At 34.9% G+C, this 21,693-nt stretch overlaps 1 protein-coding gene across 21 annotated transcripts in view; it reads left to right on the top strand.

The window, feature by feature from the left end:
* ADAM22 (ADAM metallopeptidase domain 22) overlaps positions 1-21,693 on the top strand; it is a 243,043-nt gene that overhangs the window by 199,375 nt on the left and 21,975 nt on the right. For 8 of the 21 annotated variants that reach the window (XM_067746505.1, XM_067746501.1, XM_067746507.1 and 5 more), the window contains 6 exons: positions 2,654-2,822; positions 5,804-5,918; positions 8,323-8,413; positions 11,933-11,950; positions 20,995-21,095; positions 21,441-21,507. In XM_067746505.1, the coding sequence (XP_067602606.1) occupies positions 2,654-2,822; positions 5,804-5,918; positions 8,323-8,413; positions 11,933-11,950; positions 20,995-21,095; positions 21,441-21,507 (561 nt within the window). Of the gene's footprint in view, positions 1-2,653; positions 2,823-5,803; positions 5,919-8,322; positions 8,414-11,932; positions 11,951-18,482; positions 18,678-20,994; positions 21,096-21,440; positions 21,512-21,693 lie in introns of those variants that run through there. The other 13 variants (XM_067746498.1, XM_067746497.1, XM_067746502.1 and 10 more) reach the window with 5 other exon arrangements.

Raw genomic sequence — 21,693 nt, 5'->3', positions numbered from 1 at the left:
AAGTCCTAAGTCAGTAATGGGGAAAACCAAGAAATAACCCAATACATACTGTCAGTCCCGAAAAGCTCAAAAATGGGCAGTGTCATCTTCTTCTGGAAGAGAGAGTAAACGAGTTGGAGATTGGGAAAGGAGCTAAAATAAAGAAGATAGGTGAAGGCTGTTAGAGAAGCTGCTAGATCCACAGATTGCTTCCCTGACTCAGCTAAACTGGGGATTGCTCACCCTCCCATGAAAGATTTGAGCGTTACAGTCTGCAAAAAATAAAACAGAAGGTTTCCAAACTGAAGGACAGCAGGAAATATCAATATCAGAGTTGTATAGAAGTGGTCCAGCCTCATTGGTATTCAGTCAGAAAGTCCTAGAATTTCTAATCATCTGTCTGGTTCCCCAACTCAAATATGAGCAGATTATCAGATTTGTGAAGAAAGACTCTAACATGAAAAAAGAGAGGGAGAGGGAGAGAAACCGACAACAGAAAATACAGCAACCAGCTATCAACATTTATCAGAGATAAGACATTTCTATCATGAAACAAGAATAGAGTGCTATTTTTAAAAATGGGGAACATTAAGAAAAGAAAAGAAAGGCTGTTGGAAATTAAAAACACGATGGCAGAAATTAAATTCAATAGTTGAAATTATCTCCCAGAAAATAGGGCAAAGAGGCAAAGAAAGGGAACATAGAGCAAAGCTCCCCATTTTGGAATGGAAATAATAAAGAACAGAGAAAACAGCAGGGAGGAAATTAGCAATGAGTACCTCCAAGAGAATTATCTAGAACTGCTGGACTTGAATTTCCATATTGCCAGGCTCACCAAGTGCAAGGTGCAATGAGCGAAATTAGAGACACATCAAAACTTATCGTTAGGAAATTTCAGAACCTTAGGACAAAGAAAAAGATCCCAACTGTTTCCAGAGAGGAAAGAAAGAAAGGATCAGGCATTAGAATGGTTTAGGGTCTATCAACAAGAGCCCTGGGATCCAGAAGACAATGGAGAAAATGATTTCCAAACTAGAATTCTGTACCCAGGCAAAATATGAATCAAGTGTGAGGGTAGAAAATAAAGTCACATTTAAATACGCAAGTTTCCCCCGAGTTTACTCCCCTATGTCCTTTCTCAGGAAGCTATTAGAAATTGTGCTGCACCAAAATGAAGAAGTAAACTAAGAAAGAAACACAGGGAATTTAGGAAACAAGATACTCACCATGGAGAGAGATATGGCAATCCTCCAATGAATCGTTAGCGGAAATCCAAGATGTCCAGCTCGGAACCATTTACAGGAGCGGAGCCAACCAAATCAGATAGGAGCAGAGGAAACTTCAGGTGGAAACTCCAGGAGAGATTATTTCAGGAAGGTGAACTGATGTTCAGACACATCTTAAGTGGAGATTTTGACAGCAGAATTGGACTAGTTTTGAGGTAGTGATACTTCAACAAACAAATAAGAGACTTGCTAATCTGAGGGAAAACAAAAAGTTGTACAAGGAAAAGAAAGGGGTTTAATTATGGCGAACTATATCACTCAACTAAATAACATTTACATAATCATAATAATGCACAATTTGTTATTGATTTAACTATCGATCAACAAAATATGTGATGGAAGGTAGGGGAGAGAAGAATTCTCAAATTCCATAGAGAGAAGTCAATTGATAATACTTAAAATGGAAAAATTAAAAATAGTGATACAAACTCATTATTTAAAGATATGTACATAAAAAACAAATGAGTCAATTAAGAGTAGAAACTGGTTTCCTTCAGGGAGGGAAATACGGAGCAGTAGGGGGCAGTGGATCACTTTATTGCATTTTAAAAACCAATTTGTCTCCATGTGCATGCATAATTTTGCTAAAAATAAAAAGAATGGAGATTTTTATAGTAGCACTGACATGGTACCATATGCATAAATTGATTATGAATATACATTTTCATTTCCCATCCTGTTTATTTATTTATTTTTATCCTGTTTATTTTTTTTTCCTGTATATGTGGGCTTGCTATTTTAAATAGCTGTTGCAGTAGTATTGTCTTCTCAAATATACAGTTGATCCTTGAACAACACTGGTTTGAACTATGAGGGTCCACTTTTACGTGGATTTTTTTCAATAAATATGTGCTACAGCACTACACAACTCCCCATTGGTTGAATCTGTGGACGTGGAACTTGGATTTCCGACTGCGGGGGCGGGTGGCACTCCGAAACCCCACCTGTTCAAAGGTCAGCTGTAATTTGTTAATAGAACAATCTTTTTTGGGAAATGTAAACCCAAACCAAAAATTCTCATCCTTGTTTAAAATATATTTGACATCTTGAAACCTACTTATTTATCAAGTCAAATGCTAGTAATAATGGCTTACTTGACTTGTACGTGATAGCCAAGGCAAAATGATAAAACCATTTCAATTCAGGCCCTTGTTATAATAATTATGTTTAAATCTTAAGATATATCAATATCTCTGAAAGGAATTAGATCAAAAGATTCAATTTCTGTCTCCATTTAAAGGTTGAAAATGTTTATGCTACTGTTTTTTATTAGTAATAAAGAGAAAATAGAGAAAGTGATATTGCATACTTTTAAGTTTTTAAGCATGTTCTCAAGATGAATGAATTCACGGAATCCCATTTTCTTTTTGCTCTCCATTTATTTTTAGTGGTGGGCATGTTAAGCTTGACGAAGATGTAGACCTTGGCTATGTGGAAGATGGGACACCTTGTGGTCCCCAAATGATGTGCTTAGAACACAGGTGTCTTCCTGTGGCTTCCTTCAACTTTAGTACTTGTTTAAGCACTAAAGAAGGCACTGTTTGTTCAGGAAATGGAGTAAGTATTCAGTACCTCACCATAGAGAACTATTCAGTCCTTTTATATCACAGAAACAGACAAAACCCTAAACTGCTTATTTCTGTAATGATCGAAAACATGCTTGTCCATGTTTCTCTAGCTGGTATGTGAACCGTCATGTGGTCATAGTCATTTGAATATGTCTGCCGTGTAATCTGTGAAAGCCTGGGGATATGAAAAACCTTAATGTTCCTGACCAAATTCTTCCATCTTCCTCTCCTATTAGGTTAAATTGATCTTTAATATAATGCTAGTTTTCTACAAGTGACTTAGGAGACAAATTTTAACAAACTATAATGGGATAAAAAAGGGAGTGCAAAGCAGGGGCAATGGCCACAATATTTAACAACTGGTATGATCCAGGCACTGACTGGTTAGAACAGACCATAAGTAACTGCCTTGGCCACAACAGTAGGTACCTGCTGAGGATAACTTCTAGAAATAGAAGCAGAATAATTAAGGAAATGTTTCTCAGAAATAAATGGAAAGAATGGTGGTATTTAAAAGACCAAATTCTATATGTTAAGTCATATATCTGATAATGTAGGTCCTATATAAGTAAATTTATAGGTTAAATAAACATGCTCTATTAGTGATTCCAGTTTTGACATTTTCAGTTAGGAATTCGTACACTAACGAAAACTTCCTGTTCTTTTTCTTTTGGCATGTGCTATGATTTTCTTTTTATTCTCCTTCTGGATTCTTTGCTTAAACTGGTTATACTATCCAGTTGAGGTAAAGGACCCCTGTCCTGGAATTGTAAGCCTTCAATCCTGGTCATTCCATGTATATCCCTAAGGGATATGCCAAGAATTTCCTTAGGGAGGTATTAGTAATTGTTACTTTTTGCCAAAGGATAGGGATTCTGATGGCACAGGAGAATAGAGAAGACATGTAGTAAGTTGTTCTGCTCCTATAAAGAGATCTGCTAAGTCTTCTTTCCTTAATAATGAAGAGGATGCTAGGGAGAGATGCTTTTTGGGGGGATGGGAGAAAAGAATAATGGAATTCTTTCTTGATCATTGTGCTAATGAATAACTGTATCTTATTCATCTAGAAGTCCTGAGTGTGAAACACAGTTGTGTCAATTAACTATTTGTTTAAGGAATGAGTAAATGAGTGATAGACACAAGTAAATCAGGTGGCAAAGAGCATCCAATAATTTTTAATAATTATGCATAATTATTATAAAGGTTATATTCTATGTATTTTTAATATAACTGTATATGTGACAGAAATTAAAATGAGAAATACAGTAGATATTCTCTATATAGTATACATCATGTAGGTTAAGAGTATGGGCTTGGAATCAGTCTGAGTTTAAATCCCAGCTCTACTCCTTACTAACTGGGTGAGATTGGGCAAACTACTTAGCCTCTCTGTGACTCACTTTCTTCCTCTGTAAAATGGGAATAATAATATTGCCTAGTTTACAGGATTGTTGTGAGGAACCAATGAATTAACACCTGTAACTTATATGTAATACTTAAAACGATCCTTGTGACATAGTGAGTGTCCAATAACATTAGCTATGACGGGGTTTATTATGATCATTGTACATCGGTGTCACTGTTCTCGTCACTATGTCACTGGTGCTGTTGTATGATATGGAAACATACTTGGAGAAACCAGTTGGCCTCGTTATGGTCTGTTGAAAAGATAGTGGTGAAGTGGGGTCTCAAACCCAGGCCTTTTTTTTTCTTCCTGCATGTTTGTTAATCTGCAGAAATTTGCTAATCTGAATTAATTTGAAATCTGCACTTTGTTAATCATATTTTATAGTTACATTTAGATCTGCATGTATGTTGTCTTCTGGCAAATTCAAGCAGACAAAAGACAAACCTATCCAGTCAAAATCTGTCTCCTGAAGCGCTTCTCTGATCTTAACCCTAACTGAATTCTCTCCTACTTCCCACTCCTTTCAAAGTTGCTTTAAATCATAGGATCTTAGGTATAGATTCTGTTTCCTGGCTATATAAATGAAGACATTATTGTCTGATAATTTTTAAAAATTTGGTGCCATTTTATGTGAATTTTTTCCCTAGGTTCTGTTTGAGGGAATTCTCAGTTTCCATGACCCTGAGGTAGCTAATCTCTAGAGCTTGGGCTGAGGTGCCCAGGTTACGGTTTGTGAAGCTTTCTTCTCAGACCACTGCAAAGCCTCAGGCCTCCCCTCTTCTTTGTCAGATTTCTCTTTATCTCATCTGCTTCCTAAAAGATGAATAAAATTTTGGTATAAAGATCCTTTCTTTAGAAGAAAGAAAACTTTAGGGACTTCCCTGGTGGTGCAGTGGTTAAGAATACGCCTGCTGGTGCAGGGGACACAGGTTCAAACCCTGGTCCGGGAAAATCCCACATGCCGTGGAGCAGCTAGGCCCATGCACCACAACTGCTGAGCCCACACGCCGCAACTACTGAAGCCCATGCGCCTAGAGCCGGTGCTCCGCAACAAGAGAAGCCACCTCAATGAGACGCCTGCACACCGCAACAAGGAGCAGCCCCCGCTCGCCGCAACTAGAGAGAAGCCCGCGCGCAGCAACAAAGACAGACCCAACGCAGCCAAAAATAAATAAATTTATTTTAAAAGAAGAAGAAGAAGAAGAAAGAAACCTTTGTATTGGATAATTGGCAAATGATTATAATTCTGCTTAGTTTTTTAAATCTCCCTCATAAAATTTGAGTTAATGAAATTCAAACCAATCATTTCATTGATTTTTGTTTTAGACGTATAAATTCACTCCTCTGTTAAAATTCACTGTTCCCTCTGGGTCAACTGTTGATCTCTAGAAAATATTTTTTTAAGTACTTGAGTAAGATATAAAGTAGTAGTAGGAAGAAAGTACCAATAAATTTTCAGGCCCATCAAATTCTAGGCATATAATAATTAGAAATTAATGTTTATTTTTCATGCCTCTGCACCAGAGACTTGGCATTGACTCTAGATTGATTTTGGATTTCAGGTTTGCAGTAATGAGCTGAAGTGTGTGTGTAACAGACACTGGGTAGGTGAGGACTGCAGCACTTACTTCCCTTACAATGATGATGCAAAGGCTGGCATTACTCTGTCTGGCAATGGTAGGTACTTAATTTGGTCCCATTATGTTGTCGTTATGCACAAGGAAGGAGAAAACTGCCCTTCTGAAAGTTTCATTTCGATTATTCTTATATAACTCAAATATAAGTTAAATCCACATAATAATGAATTACAATATACGCTTGGGGCCCATATTATGAAACTGATTGTTTCCATTAACTTGTAATGATATGAAATATTGGATATAACTTAGTCACCTGATTTAGCTGGATCTTGTCCTATATCAGACGGAGATTTTCCAAGTATTGTACTCATTTGGTGCTGACAACAAACCCTACCATTTCTTTTCAATGAAGAAAGTAGTCAAAATCCTTAAGTGTCTGATTTTATATTTTATATATTTTATATGTTTATATATTGGGACTGAATAAATGAGGAAAAATTGGAATTGATTTTAAAATATTTTGTTGACTTTAATATTCTTTCTTAAAGAACCTCATCTATATTCAACTCCCGTTCTGTAGCCTGAACTGTAGGTAATTCTAGAAGTAGTAACCTTGGCCAAGGTGCCTGGAAGGGGTTCGACATGTGTAACAAACAGTGGGTGCAGTTCTAAAAGCTAGAGTGGCCCAAATGGAGAAGTAGAAATTAAATGCAGATAGATACCTTGGAGATGAATGTCCCCTTTTAAACTATTTTTATCATTTCGTTATTGAGTATTCTTCTGCATAAAATAATGCTGAAATCCTGACGTCCATTCACCTCCAAAGAATGAGAAAATGATTATTTTCATTCTAATCATCCATACAGGTTACACATCTTAGCCAATGTGACTTTAATACTGAAACTCACAGAATGATTAGGGTTTTGGCATCCTCAGTCTTAGCAATAGTAGTGTGGTTCCAGCAGTTAAAACAGAGATGAAGCTATTCACGTCCGTGGATTTAAGTAACTCGTCAAAAGTCATACCATTGCTTAGAAGTAATCAGGAATAGCATTCAGGTTTATTGATCCCTGTTAAATCCCTGGAAGGAAAGGAAGGGTACACAGATAGGCTAGGTCTTAGAGTAGGAAAATCCCAATGTCCTGGGGTGCATCTGTACCCACCCATCCCACAGAAGACCTGGGCAGAGTGGAGTTGGCCAGTCTCCTAGATGCCCGAGCCATGCTATCCCCCGTGACTACTGAGGGCTCCCAGATAGAGAGGCTGCCATTTCTGTCATGGGGAATTGGAATCTGCTCCAGTCACCCATGATTACTGACCTTTGATGTCCAGAAGGACTCCTCAGGAGTGCAGCAGACAATGAGATGTATGAGCTGCTCTGGGTGAGAGCCCTGAAATTTAACATGGGGTATAAGTCATTGTCAGCAAAACCGGTCTCATGGTATCAGAGCCAGGCCTTTTCTGCTCTTGGGCTCTCACTTGCACTTATTGTCCAGGCCTTTGACTCACTGGGCCGCTCTCACTGCTGTGATCCCTTAAAGATTGCAGCGCAGCCTGCCTGACAGTGGTTGCTGCCAGACACAACAGTGCCATTGCCCAGTCCTGAGCCCCAGCCCTGCCCTGGCCTCCTGTTAGTCTGGTGTAGCCTCGCTCTCACACCTCGCCAGCACCAACCTCCAGCTCACCAGACTCTATCTTACCTTTGGTTTTTCCTTCTCTAGGATGCCACAGCCATTACTGTCAAGACTGGGAACTACAGTCTTCTATCATCTACACCACCTGATCCCTGATTCTGTTCATCTGTAGGCATGTTTTCCCCCTCTAGAAGCTTATATTTACGTAGACAAAATATCACACAAAATAAGGACCTTACACTGGTTGTCAAAATGGAGTGATAGGAACAACAGCATTTCTAGAATTTCTGAGAAAGAGGTCAGGGTCAAAAAGAACATGGATTTCTAAATATTCCTCCCCAGAGGATGCTACGCTATATGGTGATACAGTAGTATCACCCCTCCTTTCTTCCCCTTAACTTTACTCTTCTTTCTTTTAGTTCAATGACCTTATTATATTTTCCGGAAAAATACATGGAAAATAAAACTGTGCAAAATGCACTTGGACAAGAATTAACAGGGAACACACAGAAATAACTATTTATTTTAAAAAAACAATGGATATGGATTGCTAAGTTATGGTCGATTTTTCTTCCCTTGAAAAATACCTACTTTTAATTTCAAGGTATATACGAATATCAGAGCATTGTCATACACCTGAAAGTAATATAATGTTATGTGTCAATTATATCTGAATAAATAAATAAAATTTGAAAAAAAAAGTTCTCTAAAATTAAAACTGTACAAAGAAAAAAATACCCACTTTTTAAAACAAATAATGTTATTAGTGTGATGATTACAGATCTGGAGAATAAAGTTCCTGAAAGAATTTTATATCAAAATTTCAATTATATACACTGATCTTCATTGTTTCTTTTTTCCCCCCAGGTGTTGCTGGTACCAATATTATAATAGGCATAATTGCTGGCACCATTTTAGTGCTGGCCCTCATATTAGGAATAACTGCATGGGGCTATAAGTAAGTGAAATGGCTCAGTACGTTACTGTCAAACTGTACTTTAAAGTATTTATCTAAACGAATTAAACATCTAGAAAGTTTTGTATCATTGGATAAATATACCTGCAGTGAAAATAAGTCTGGCTTAATATTCAATCAATGATTATTCTTGGCATGATTAGAGGTAATAATAATTTATCATTTTTTAGATTTTGAGATAACTCCCTTCTATTCTAAAAATACTGAGTATTTCTTAAAACCATTGCATGAAGTAAAACCAATCTAAATCGTGTCTCATACAAAGGCCATGTTGGTTTGCTCTTTAGTGATGCAGGTTCTCTTGACTTAAACCCATTCCCCCAAATCTAGGCAAGATAGTGAATTAGAGAGCATAGCGCTTTAATAACAAAGGTCATATCACCAAGAACAACAGCAGGATCTGCTCCTGAGTGCTTTCACTGTGGCCATGCCTCCTGCAAAGAGCAAAACCTCTCCACAACCAGTATGAAGGAGGCATTGTTATTTGTTACATATGTGGGTGTTTTTGTGTGAAGAAAAAACTCCTCAGAGATGTAATTTATTAAAATTGAAATTCAACTGTAAGTTACAACTTTTAGAAACCTAATTCTTAAGCTTCAAAGTTCAACTTACAATTTTTTGGTTCTATTTATAAACTTGAAAAAGTTACACATTTTATAACTTTTGAATATTGGATCCCCTTAGCTAGGCATTTAGCTAAGTAAATGACTTCACACATTCCAAACTTATTTGTATACTTAATATGTTCATTTCCCTTTTCAAGTACTTCAGTCTTACGATGTGAAAAATTTCCTTAGTATTCAAATAGCTTATTTATGTTTAATAAAGTAAAACTTAAATGTGACGCACCTTAAGTTTTTAAAATATTTCAAGTTAAAATCATAGTCCTGCTGCTCTCTGAAATGTTGTATCAGGTCCCCAGGCTTGGGGTGTTTCTCCTTTTGGAAAGAAGTCCTGCAAATTTTGCTAGACTTTCTGCCTATTAGCCCATTTTATAGTTTTTTTTTTTAATTCATAGATCAAATTTGGCTTACTAAAAGACTTGGGAATTAGACTTTTTTAGACTTTAAAATTACCCAAAACCTTTCAATAAACTAGGCATTATATAATCATTTGTTGCTGTTGTTGTTATTATTATTATTCCCTGACATGGTTTTAAGCCAACTGAATTAACAGAAACTTCCTTAAAAGTGTTTGTGGCTCTTGCTTGTTGTGAGATCAAAACCCGGAAAGTTTCTTTGGCTGAAAGGAGAGGGCAATTAGTTGACTGCCAGGATAAACTTTGTATGTTATAAGTATTAAAATGCAGAAAGACATTTGTGCAAGGTTGTATTAACGAATAGCACAGACAGCAGGGTAAAGTTTAGCGTAATGTAGTTAACGTGGCATAGCACAGCGAAGGAGGGCACAGCGTAGTGGTAATGCTTTGCCCTAATTAAATGGGTACCTAGCTCTGTACCAGCTCATAGATACTCAGTACCTATATGCCTTTTTAATGTGCAGTTCGTTAGGCACATTGCATACTTACATTTGCACAGGCTGATTTCAGCATAGCGTTTGGAGTATAAAATTACATGTCTGAAAGAAAGGCTTTTCTGTATATATATTGTTTGAGCTCTTCTCACACCTCAGGTGAATTAACCCCATCTTGGAGTCACACTATTTCCTTGACTTCCCTGATACAAGACTTATGTAGTAATTGCCGTCACAACCTTGCTGTTTTGAAGTAGTTCAGTGGTTTCATTTGGTCATGTGAGAGGGAAAGCAAAATTGTTAGTTCTGTGGTGTGTGATTTTCTTCCACCTACTGATGCAAATTGATATTTCATGTTTACAGTTTTGGAAAAAATTACCCTTTCAGAAATATGAAACCTAAACATCTACTCCTACTGCTAATGAAATTACCTGTGTCTGTTTGTTTTAATGATTAGAATGAAAAGTACTTCTTTCTGTATATCATTTCTTAGTTTTACGATATTTAAGTGGTTTCACTTTTTTCATTTCTGAATGTATGTACTTTGCAGATTATTAAGGAAAAAGACAAATCTTGTTCATACCACAGTATTCTCTTCATAAATAATTTGAACCTGACTGATGAAAGTTTTAGTGTTACTAAATTTATTCAAATATGTGTAAAAATAGAATAAGGATGTAGAAATTTTAATACATGAATTAAATTCATGAATATGCTGTTACACATATTCTATTTCAAATTCCAAAATGAATTTAGGACCTGAGAACTCATTTTTTCATTAATCCTTCCAATTAAACTTTCTACCCCTTCTCCAAGCCTTGGGGGAATGGCAGGAATAGGAAATGAGGAATACTCATTTGGAACTGGTGGACCACTCAGGTAATCAGATTGAGAGAATAAAAAGTAAAACATGTTGAATAGAAAGATTTTGGCTTATTTTTCTCTTCTATCTTATGGTTTCAGGAATTAAAAATATTAAGTATCAAATTGGCACTTTTACTCTCATGAACTCATTATTAAATGAGATAGACAGTGCATGGAATAGATTGGCAGGTGAAAGTGCTACAAACGAAATCCATATGGAAACATTAGCCTTGATCTTGGAGGAAGGAGCCTACTGCTCAGTTGCTTGACCTTCCAACACGTCTTCAAAATATTAACACCTAATTAGGTCATGATAGAAAGTTTTAAATGGACTTTTTTGATTTAAAAGTTAAAAATCATTGGCACCTCACTACCACACTCTCTAGAACACATTTTTGTTTCAGAATGGTTTATTCTGAAACTAATGCAATTTTATTTTAGGAGATGGCCAAATAAAAAACAGAGACTTTGAACAAAGTGTTTCCAATGTAGCTTTCAGTGAAGCTTCAGTGAATAAGTAGTGATGACTTGGGAGGTCCATAACAGTTGTGAATTCTATTATTATTCTTGTGTATGATAAATTAATTACCTGTTTAGCTGTTATGATAACTAATTTATCATATACAAAATGTTCTCGTGTCCAGTTATGTTTTCCTATTTGAAATTCTTAGGAAGAGCTTAGTTTGGGGTATGTATTCCAAAAAGAATGATTGTAATTTTTATTTGTATGAAAACATAGTTAATATATATAAGTAACTTGACTAATTTCCTGATTTAAATCAATGTACATGTCTGAAAACCTGTATTTGAAATAGGGTTGACTTTAGGACATTATTAAATGTTTAATATACAATTGACATTGAGGAAACAATTACTTTTTAATAACTGAAGCTTTATGCTTTTAAACAATGGTTACTTGAAGATACTGTCACTAACCCTTTGGTGTCACTTCCTTGAAAGATGAAGTGAAATTTGTGTGTGTGTGTGAGAGAGGGAGACTGTATTTTTATTCCCCATTTTAATTCTGCAGTTAGAAATTCTAGTGGAGACCTTTCAACGAATGCTAGAGCTCTTATGTTTACTGGTCTCTCTTAATGTACTTTTGTAGGTAACTAATTCTCTCTCTCTCTCTCTCTCTCTCTTTCTCTTCTTGTCCGTAAAAAGAAACTATCGAGAACAGAGGTATGTGATGAGAATAATCTGAACATAGAACTGAAAACTGAAAGGTTTAAATCCTGTTAGCGTCTTTGGAATTCATACATACAGTTGTAAATCAAGTTCACTTTGTTTTTATGCTGTAGTGGTCATAAACTAATCTTGATTTTTCATGACCTTAAAATGATAATTTTAGTAATGTTGCTGTGGAATGTATTAATTTAAAATAGATCTGTCATTATTTAGTTTTCATGGTTCTGTCATCCAACAATAGTATAATTAATAGTTCTTATTTGTGTTACTTTTATAGTAATATATATTTGGAGTTCATTTTTTTTTTTCTACCTAAAACAAAATTCCTTTATGTTAAGGTGTCACCTTTGTTTACATTGGTTGATTGGCTTTTGTTCATGTTTATAACACCCTTATTACCTAACACTTTCTGAGGGAACTTATTTTTTGTTACTGTTGTTATATTAGTAACTTTCATTCATAAATGATAAAATTTATACGGGCACAGTGCTGTGGTCAGGAGAATGTCTTGGCATTTGAAGAGTCTGTTTTAGCGCTGCATAAGAAATATTTTTTTGTATGGATTAGGTAATTGCACAGGTAGTGAAAGAAATAATTTGCATAGTTGGAATCTCTGATTGCCCAGTGCACTTTTTTTTTTAATAAAAAAGCCCCTAAAGTCAGGCACTCCATTCATCATAACCTTAAAATCTATGTTTAACCAGCAGTGTAAAAAGAGATACAAAGCATTCATGTAGTCCTGTAAGACTTGCCTATTTTTTCTAAATCTAAATTAGCCCATGTTGGGGTACATCCTTCACTTTTTACATTTAAAAAATTATGAATACTATTAGCTATTGCTATAAAAAATTAAAATATCCTGGAAATTGATAATCTAGACCATATCATATGGTACTAGTTTTGTACTCAGGATACCTATGCAGGTTCCTAACTTACTTACCTTTTCCAACTGTTCCATTAAATGCCTGAGGCACATTAGGAATAAGACATAATAAATGTGGTGACGCTTTTTCAGGACCCAGCCACGGCTTTAATTTTTTTTCAGAAATTAGAACTTTAAACTTGTTCTATTTCTTTCTATGTTGTAATTTAAAATCCCTGTAAGGTTTTATCCGTAAGAGATACCTACAGGGTACCCATTGAGATCCTGGTCAGTTAGCCATAGATATTAGAAAATATTGACCTTGCCCTGGAGTAACTGACTTCTACCATTAGTAGAGAAAGTAAAATTGAAAGAAAATTAATTAAATTTAAAAAACCCACAAAACACTAGACTTCTTTGTGACCCGTTTTAAACTCTTGTGTCCAAAAAGACTGGAGAAGAGCTGGAGCTATTTATGCTTTCTGTTGGGTAGAAGTTGATCAGCCATATCAGAAGTGTAAGTTTGGTGGCTTTCTTCAGTGAAAAATAAAGTCAGAATACCAAGATCAAAAACTGATGATTTAGCTCCATTTCCATAGGAATTAAGGCTATAATGTAATTTAATATTGCTGACTATATAAAAAGGAAAGCACAGTGTCACAAATAAGTAACATAAGCAAAGCTGTTATGGTGCTCTAAGATGTGTTCTCACCAGAGATATTCTCCAGAATAAAGTAATTGCCCACACTACAAAAAATGATAAATATGTAAACCTGTGCACCAATTTCCTATTCTAACTAAATATATGCATAGGTACAGTTAAGAAAAATTTTATGCTAGAAATCTCTTTTTTGTGCCTGATGTAATTTCATGCCTCCTGGTATTACTGAGTCACCATTTCATCAGTCTGGCCACTCTGTTGGAGTCTAGTGCATATTTTGAGAGTTGTCGCATTTCAGCAGATATAATTTTTTATATTTTGCTATGTTTCAGCACAACCTTTATTTGTTTATTTTTGCCCTTGTCCATAGCTAATGAATCTCAGGGTTGTATAATAATTCTTAAAATGGAGAAACAGCAAGGAAGGGACTTTAGATCAGGAAGTTGTGAGTGTATAAATATCTTCTGAAGGGTTGTCCTTTTTTAGAATATATGTTAGTGGTTATAGAGAATGTGGTAAGGCCAATAGACCAAAGCATGCATTAGGAAATTTACAATCTTGTGAAAATATCTGAAGATATTCCAATAAAGATGTGCTAGGGAGTAGAAATAAGAATTTTGAGTTTTGAGTTAAATTAAGTTTTCCTTTGAGGTTCCATGGTGGGAGGACCAATTGAAAAAGAATCAGAAATACTTGCTAGTATGTGGTCTTGGGAAACCATTTAAACTTTCCTCAACTCTAAAAACAGACAAAAGTTCTTTGTAATCTGTGAAGCATTCTACTAAGGAAAGTTATTAATGTGTGGTCTCTGAAGACTTTGCATTTCTCTAATCTTCAAATGAAAGAGGTAGGTAGGTATGGCTGTCCTCAAAGAGGAAAGCAGCATTCCTGACATGAGTAAGGCTTGTACTTGCTGGTATGAAAGCATTGGTGAACATATGGGTTTGCTTTGACATTGAATGCATATTAAGTGTGTAGCCACTTCTCAGATTCTTACTGATGATACAGTGGCTCAGAAATGCCAAACTGAACATAACTTTCAAATTACTGGAAACGTCAGGCAAGTAATTCTGTGAAGAAACCTGATAACCTGGTAAATTTTCCCACCAGAGAATGTGTCCTCAAGGTTTTCTTTATATTGAAGGAATGTGTGATAGGTTTAATTTCATGTCTGGCAAAAAGATGAGAAGGAAACCCATTTTTTTTTCTTTTTGTTTACCAACTGCCTAATAAAAAATAGAAGTCCGATTCTGGGAGACAGAATGCCATACATGAACGGTATCACTTTAAATTTGCCAGTGTCGTCTTGTGAAGGGTAGGACCATGGGACTGTGAAGCCATGGAGAATTCTTAGATGTCATATAGTTGGAAGGATGGCTATTGATTATTTTCTTTAAAATCTCCAGGAACGAAGACCTCCATAATTTTTTTTCAGTTGATGCTATTGTTTCTATTTTACCATAATTGCTTTAGGACTTAGCAACTGTGTACTTTGTAACAAGAATTAGAAATTTGAATTTTGGTTTTCAGGCAGGTTTGCATATAGCAATAGGATAAGAAAACATTCATTAAACTTGGATTTATAAAGCATCCACATTCCTCAATGTTCTCTTCCTTTGTCTGAAATGAATATACATCATTGAACATACATAATGTGAATTAGAATAAATAATTAGATCATGTCTTCCTGACCCATACCTTAAGCAGAAACCCCCTTCCCCATTTCTTTTCTCTCTCTCACCTGTTTTAGCCACTTTATTTTCTGCTTGTGAACCTCCCTCCTTATTTTTTCAAGCCTTTCTTAGTTTTTTTAAAATATTATTATTATTTCAGTGATACTCATGCATCTGTCAGTGTGACTTAGTACACATTACACAATATTTCTTCAAACAGAAAAGTAACAATTCCAATAGCAGACAGCCCAGACACCTACAAAGCTTTGGAGAAATGGCTCCTTCAGCATTAAGGTTAAGACTTAATTTTTTTCATTGTAATCTCATTTTGAGTATGTGTAAGGATTATTAAGTTAAATATCATGGTTCAGTGGACTCTTTAAGGAAACATTAGACTTCCCTCATAACGGGAATCCTTTCTGAGGAAAAAGAATTTAGTTAAATAAGCTTTTATTTTCTTTTGGTCATTATTTATAAAAGAAATTCATATATATGTCTAAAATATTTGCATGTGATATTGGAAATATGAGGTAATTTTTCCATTATAAAACTTAGCATTGGTCAGGCCACCTAATTCCAAAATTCTATTGAAACTAGCAAAATTTAGGAAGAAAACTATAAAGACTAGAAAAATAAATTCAGTTTTAACAAATTTAAAGCTATTACTTAGTTGGTCATTTATGATCTTTTATAATAAATGATGAAATGGTATTTTATTGATCATGGGGACCTGATACTCTCTATCTTCACTAAAGGTTAATCAAGAAGAAATAGGTTTGTAACAATATGTAATTGGATATTGAAAAAAGAATAAATTTCTGGACAGTGAAGGATGTTAAGTATTATTCTTAAAAGATCTTTAACAAAGTTCCTCATCTATTATTAACATTTTAATGCATTTATTGTGTGAAGAAAGTTACATGCATTCCTTGTGGAATTTTAAGGAGAATGCAGAGTAGTTTCTTTATTTTGGAGACTTCACAGTAGAGATAGATAGGAATCTAATCTGCCTGGGATGATAAAAGCAAGGCTATACCCCCAGAGTTCATTGAACTTAAACTTTCCTTTCAACCCTTTGACTGAAGCCCATAGTTTATGATATGTTTAGCATTTAGGATGTTTGTGCACAGTGTAAAAGATGACAATGGACTGCAGAGAAATTACATTGAAGGACTGGTAAAATGTGCTTAGGTAAAACAAACAAACAAACAAATGAACAAAAAATTAAAAAAAAACACCATCCGTTGCGAGAGGCCGTTTGTTTAATCCTGCAGTCTTAGCTAAGTGAGCCCTTGGTAAGTGCCCCAATGTCAGAACCATGTAAAGAGAGAGTAGTTTGGGGGATAGATTAATGGGCAAGATCAAGTGTAGTCAGAATTTATCTTTATTTAATTTGAATTTAGTGAGGCACATCTCATCAATTTATAAAGATTATCATTAAAGGTAATAGTGACAGAAATGACTTGTTAGCCATAAGGATTATTATTGGAAATGTAATGTTGATAGGATGTTCTTTGGCATTCTTTTATAAATATTAATATAATACAAAAGGGAATTTTCCTACCTGAGGCAACTTACAGAATTTTGATTTTATTGAGAGCATTTTTCAAAGAATTGATAGAGTATTTTACTGATAGGAGGCAAGACAGAAAATATGAGTCCAGAGATTTAAAGAGCTCTTGCATAAGCAGATATATCATTTGTCCTGTGTTATTAACACTATAAATATGGGGAAATTGCATTGTTTTTCCTATAAAATTAATGTTTCATAATACACTGGGAAAAAGAAAGATTACATTGCATTGCTTTTCCTATAAAATTAATGTTTCATAATACACTGGGAAAAAGAAAGATTACGATTATGAGCTGAAGTCACTTAAAGGGTTAAAAATATTTTGAAGGAATATGTATCAAAGAATTATAGGTAAAATCAATCTTACATACAAGTCTAATGAGAAATTTGATTTCTTTAAAGGGGAGGAGTAGATTTAATCACACAAATTAATATAGGTGCTTTGTATCAGTTGAACAATTTTATTTGTAGAGATGTGTGAATATATAGGATTGAAAGAGTATAAGAGAGCATATTCAGTCATTCGAAAGAATGAATGACCAACCATTTTAAACATTTAAAACAATGTGGTAGTTGGCATAAGCAAGGAAACAGCCGAAACATTTTAGGGATTGAATTTAGCATCAGCAAGTAACCATGACTAGTGTGGTAACTAAGGGAAAAATAAATAGGAAGAGGCGTTAGCAAATGTGGGCCTTTGTTGAAGACCTAGTTAAGTACAGCTCTGTTTAAAATTCTCAGTCCAACACTAGTTTGTACCACCTCCAACTTTAGTGCTGAATGGAACCAAATCAAGTTTGAGGTGCAGTTGTTTGTCTGGGGGCCATGCACTGGCAAAGGATCAGATTAGCTACCAAGGTAGGAGGGTTGACCAGGCGGTCCTATCTAAAGTTTTCTACCCTGTTCCCTTAGAAGTAATAAAAATCTGTTCCAATTTTAGTTAATTCAAACTCAGAGTGAGTGGGGTCAGTAATAGTGCAGACTATGTAGATTTTCCCTTGTTGGAGATGAAGAATGGAGATCACCCACCAGCCACCTATAAATACCTTCCTCTAGTCTCAACAAGAATTCTGTTATTTTTTCAACCCTTTCTTCCTTTTGCTAAATTATCTTGCTTTACACATTCTAGTGTGCAGTTATAGAATTACATTTTTGATTGCCCTTTGAATCTCTGTCAATTATATTTCTGTTAAATGAACAGTGAGGCTCCAAATTGAACAGAAAACTCGATAAGAATTTATTTGGATTAAATTATAGAACATAGTTTAGAAATCAATCAGTTCTTTTAAGACCAAATCAAGGTTACATTATATAATATTTAGAAATTATGAATAGTTTACTCACCACAGTGAGAAAAACGATGCCTTATCTGGGCAAGGACTGTCTGTCTCAACATGTCTCCTTCAGCACCAGGTTTTTTTGTGTGTCTTTTTTTTTTTTTTTTTTTTAAGACAAAACAGCAGTTCACATCTCTAAGTGTAATGAAGTTACAGTGAAAAACCTCATCTTTTCCTGTATTTCCCCTGAAGCAAGGATTTGTTCATCCAGACTGTAAAGACTTCAGTGATTGCATTTCTGACCTCTACAGTTAGAATGACTTTAACTTGTCACATTTATTAATAATCTTACATGTTGTTATAGACTTGATTCATGGAGCTCATTATCCCTACCTCTTTTTTCCTAAAATACTATTTGTATATGTCTGTGCTCATGTGTGTGTCTTGTTTTCTGACTCTGAAATGTTTATTATGCCTTAGACAGTTACCCCAGGGAGATTATGTAAAAGAGCCTGGAGATGGCGACTCTTTTTATAGCGACATTCCTCCTGGAGTGAGCACAAACTCAGCATCTAGTTCTAAGAAGAGGTCTGCTTTTCTGTCGCATTTTCAGATTTCTACCTGTTCCATCACACATTATTCCATTAGTCAGAACATTTCATTATTTTGCAGCAGGTTTGATTACTTCTTCCTTCTTTCTTGAATGTTAAAAAAAAATAGTATCCTTTGTTCTTTGATTACTCTACTTCAAAATGCCATATGCTCAGAACCACTGGTTTAACAAATCAGGCCAGAAATCCAAACAAAACAAATCTAAGCAAATAACAACCCTAAATCTATATAGAAACCCCAGGGTTTTTCAATCTTGCTCTTATACTGCCTAAGAAACGACACATAGTATTTTATCGTATTTTAAATGGTGAGCTTTATGTCATGCTTGGTAGTCAAAGAAAAAGGTTACTGTCACGCTTCAATAAAAGCAGTTGTTAAAATAAATTGGTAATATAATGCTGCATTGAATATTTTTTTAATTTTAAATTTATCAAGCTAAGCTTGGTGTGAAAAAAAAGATTGCTTCTCTGTGAATCATATATTTGAATATTACGATTTTGCCTTTCATTCCTGGAATGACTAATTCTAGACTTTATAACTTAGAGCTTGGTTGCCAAATTAATTTAAGCATATTTAATGTTTGCCTGAGTTTTATAACAGTCCAAATGGGGTTAATATATTATTTATATGTCTTAAACTTGGATGCTGTATTCTTGCTCTAGGATCTTAAGGTGTATAAGACCATTTAAAATTCTGCATGCTTTATAACTGCTTAATAAAATAAGCTGACAGAAGAAATAAATAGTTGGAATGTTCTAGGAAATGAGACCTACATTCACATTGAAAAAAGCTAAAATATTCCTGTGGAAGAGTTTCTTTAAACTTATTGGTAGGGGTGTAATGTATAGAAAAAAAGATTTGATAGCCCCCTGCATAACTTTGGGCACAGTAGTTACTTTGTAGACTGAAAGGGAAATTGCTAGTTTATTGAGAAGAAACATGATCTCTTCTGGAGTTCTAAATAGAGTAAATACTCTGTAAAAATTCTGCAGTGGATCTCACTCTTTATAAACATCAGGAAAAAGAATAGAAGGAATTAGTGAGATCTGGGAACTCTCTGTGGAACTGTCCTCGGCATGAAGGATGTTTTTACTCAAATAACGTAGCCTAAAGCAAAAGTAAAATGATTAGTTTCTGCATAAGGAGTACAGTTCTATAGTAGGATGTTCAAAAATTTTATTCTTTTAATTTATTGGGGAGTTTTTGGCTAAGAGAATAAGATTTACTTAAATTCTCTCACTATATAATTATTTTCTTGGTCAAGTATTTAATTTTAAATTAAATAATATGGTAAAGAAGTGTAGAAATCAATGAATTCCAGCAGAATTTCTGTTGTTCTTTTGTACAAAATAGGAGTCATTCTATACTTAGCAAATGGTGTTGAAAAATCTAGGGAATTATGTAATAATTGTGCTAAGTTCCATTTATTTTCATTCATCAGTAGAAAGTTCCTTTTAAAATAGACATTGTTAGCAATTAACTGGTATGATATGTGGAAAAGATTTAAAGTCCAGTGCTATTTTCTAAAGTACTTCAAGAAGAGCTTAAAATACCAATTTGAATCATTACCAGATTTTAGCAAAATCTCAATGGGTTTTGACTTTTAAACAGTTAAATATTGTACCAAATTATGTGACTCCTCCTAAGTATATGTAGTTTGTCAAAATGCTTTTCTTATGTGGTACAAGGTGGGTATGTAAATTTTGCTTCTTGTAGACAATTCATTTAAAGATGGCAGGACACAAAGAGCAGAAGGTCTTAACGGTACATGGACTTTGTGAGAGACACCTCCATGACAAACATCTGACTCATTTCAGTTATTGGACAGTTAACCAACAATGTCATGTTTGGGGGGAACATATTTGTGGAGAAAAATGCCAATTCTCAGAAAATAATTTTGTTGTTTAAGAAAACCTAAATATTACTTTGATAAAGGCAGGTTCAATTGAGCAAATCTTAATGAAATCTCTTGGAAGTCCATGTTCTCATAATATTTGAATGGAAGCCATTGCTTTACAATTAAGAAACATCTATGGTGGGACCCCATTATAACTCTGTTGCGTGGGTATGTAACCGAAATATGTAGTGAATTTGCTATATATGGTTCTTGGGAATGTAATTGGCTTGCCTTGCATCCTGATACTTTTCAATTACAAACTCTTGTAATGGGGTTCCATTGTATTTGACTTTTCTTAAATTGAATGTTGTGTAATTCTGCCTTCTTCATGAAGACTTTCATGTTCTCTTCATTCTTTCATTTCAGATTTTTTCTTTCTTGATTTATTTTAATGCACAGTAATGCTTAGAAATGTTGCTTACTGATTTCAAAACATTCATTTGATTATATTTTTGAACAATATATATACATTTTCAATTTCAGGTCAAATGGACTCTCTCATTCTTGGAGTGAAAGGATTCCAGACACAAAACATATTTCAGACATCTGTGAAAATGGACGACCTCGCAGTAACTCTTGGCAAGGTATAGGGCAGCATTCTGAACCCGTCTGTCCACATAACCTAAAGTCTATATTTTGTGGTTCCTGGTTGTAAAGACTTGTTCTTTTTTGTTAGGTCTTAAGCTCTCCTCCCAACAGAGAGGAGGGCATTTATTATGAGAGAATCCAGTTCTTTTTTCTTGGATGGGAAATGATGGGATTTGGTAGCACCAGCTCACTGGACACATTGAGAAGGCTGCACAATGCTCTAAAGCCCTCTGTTCTGGGCTGGTGCTGGTTGTGAATTGCGCCCACTTGAAATACCGTAATTAAACACACAGCGATTGTTTTATTTATATTCAAATCTAGCCATAAACCATCTTTTTCAGGTAACCTGGGAGGCAACAGAAAGAAAATCAGAGGCAAAAGATTTAGACCTCGGTCTAATTCAACTGAGTAAGTCTGAACCTCTAATGGAAAAAGGCACTCCAAGGTCCTGTGCAATTAGTGTGAAAAGTTAATTAACCAGATCATCAAAGAACTGTAAACCATGCCTCTTGGTCTTGGTTTTGTCTTTTTAATTCTTTTTTTTTGCCGTTTTAAAATTAACCATGGCTTTTCTCTTTTACATAGGCATCTCCG

The sequence above is a fragment of the Pseudorca crassidens genome, chromosome 8 (assembly GCF_039906515.1).
Source record: "Pseudorca crassidens isolate mPseCra1 chromosome 8, mPseCra1.hap1, whole genome shotgun sequence".
NCBI classification, from domain to species: Eukaryota; Metazoa; Chordata; class Mammalia; order Artiodactyla; family Delphinidae; genus Pseudorca; species Pseudorca crassidens.
This window is presented reverse-complemented; position numbering and strand designations above follow the sequence as displayed.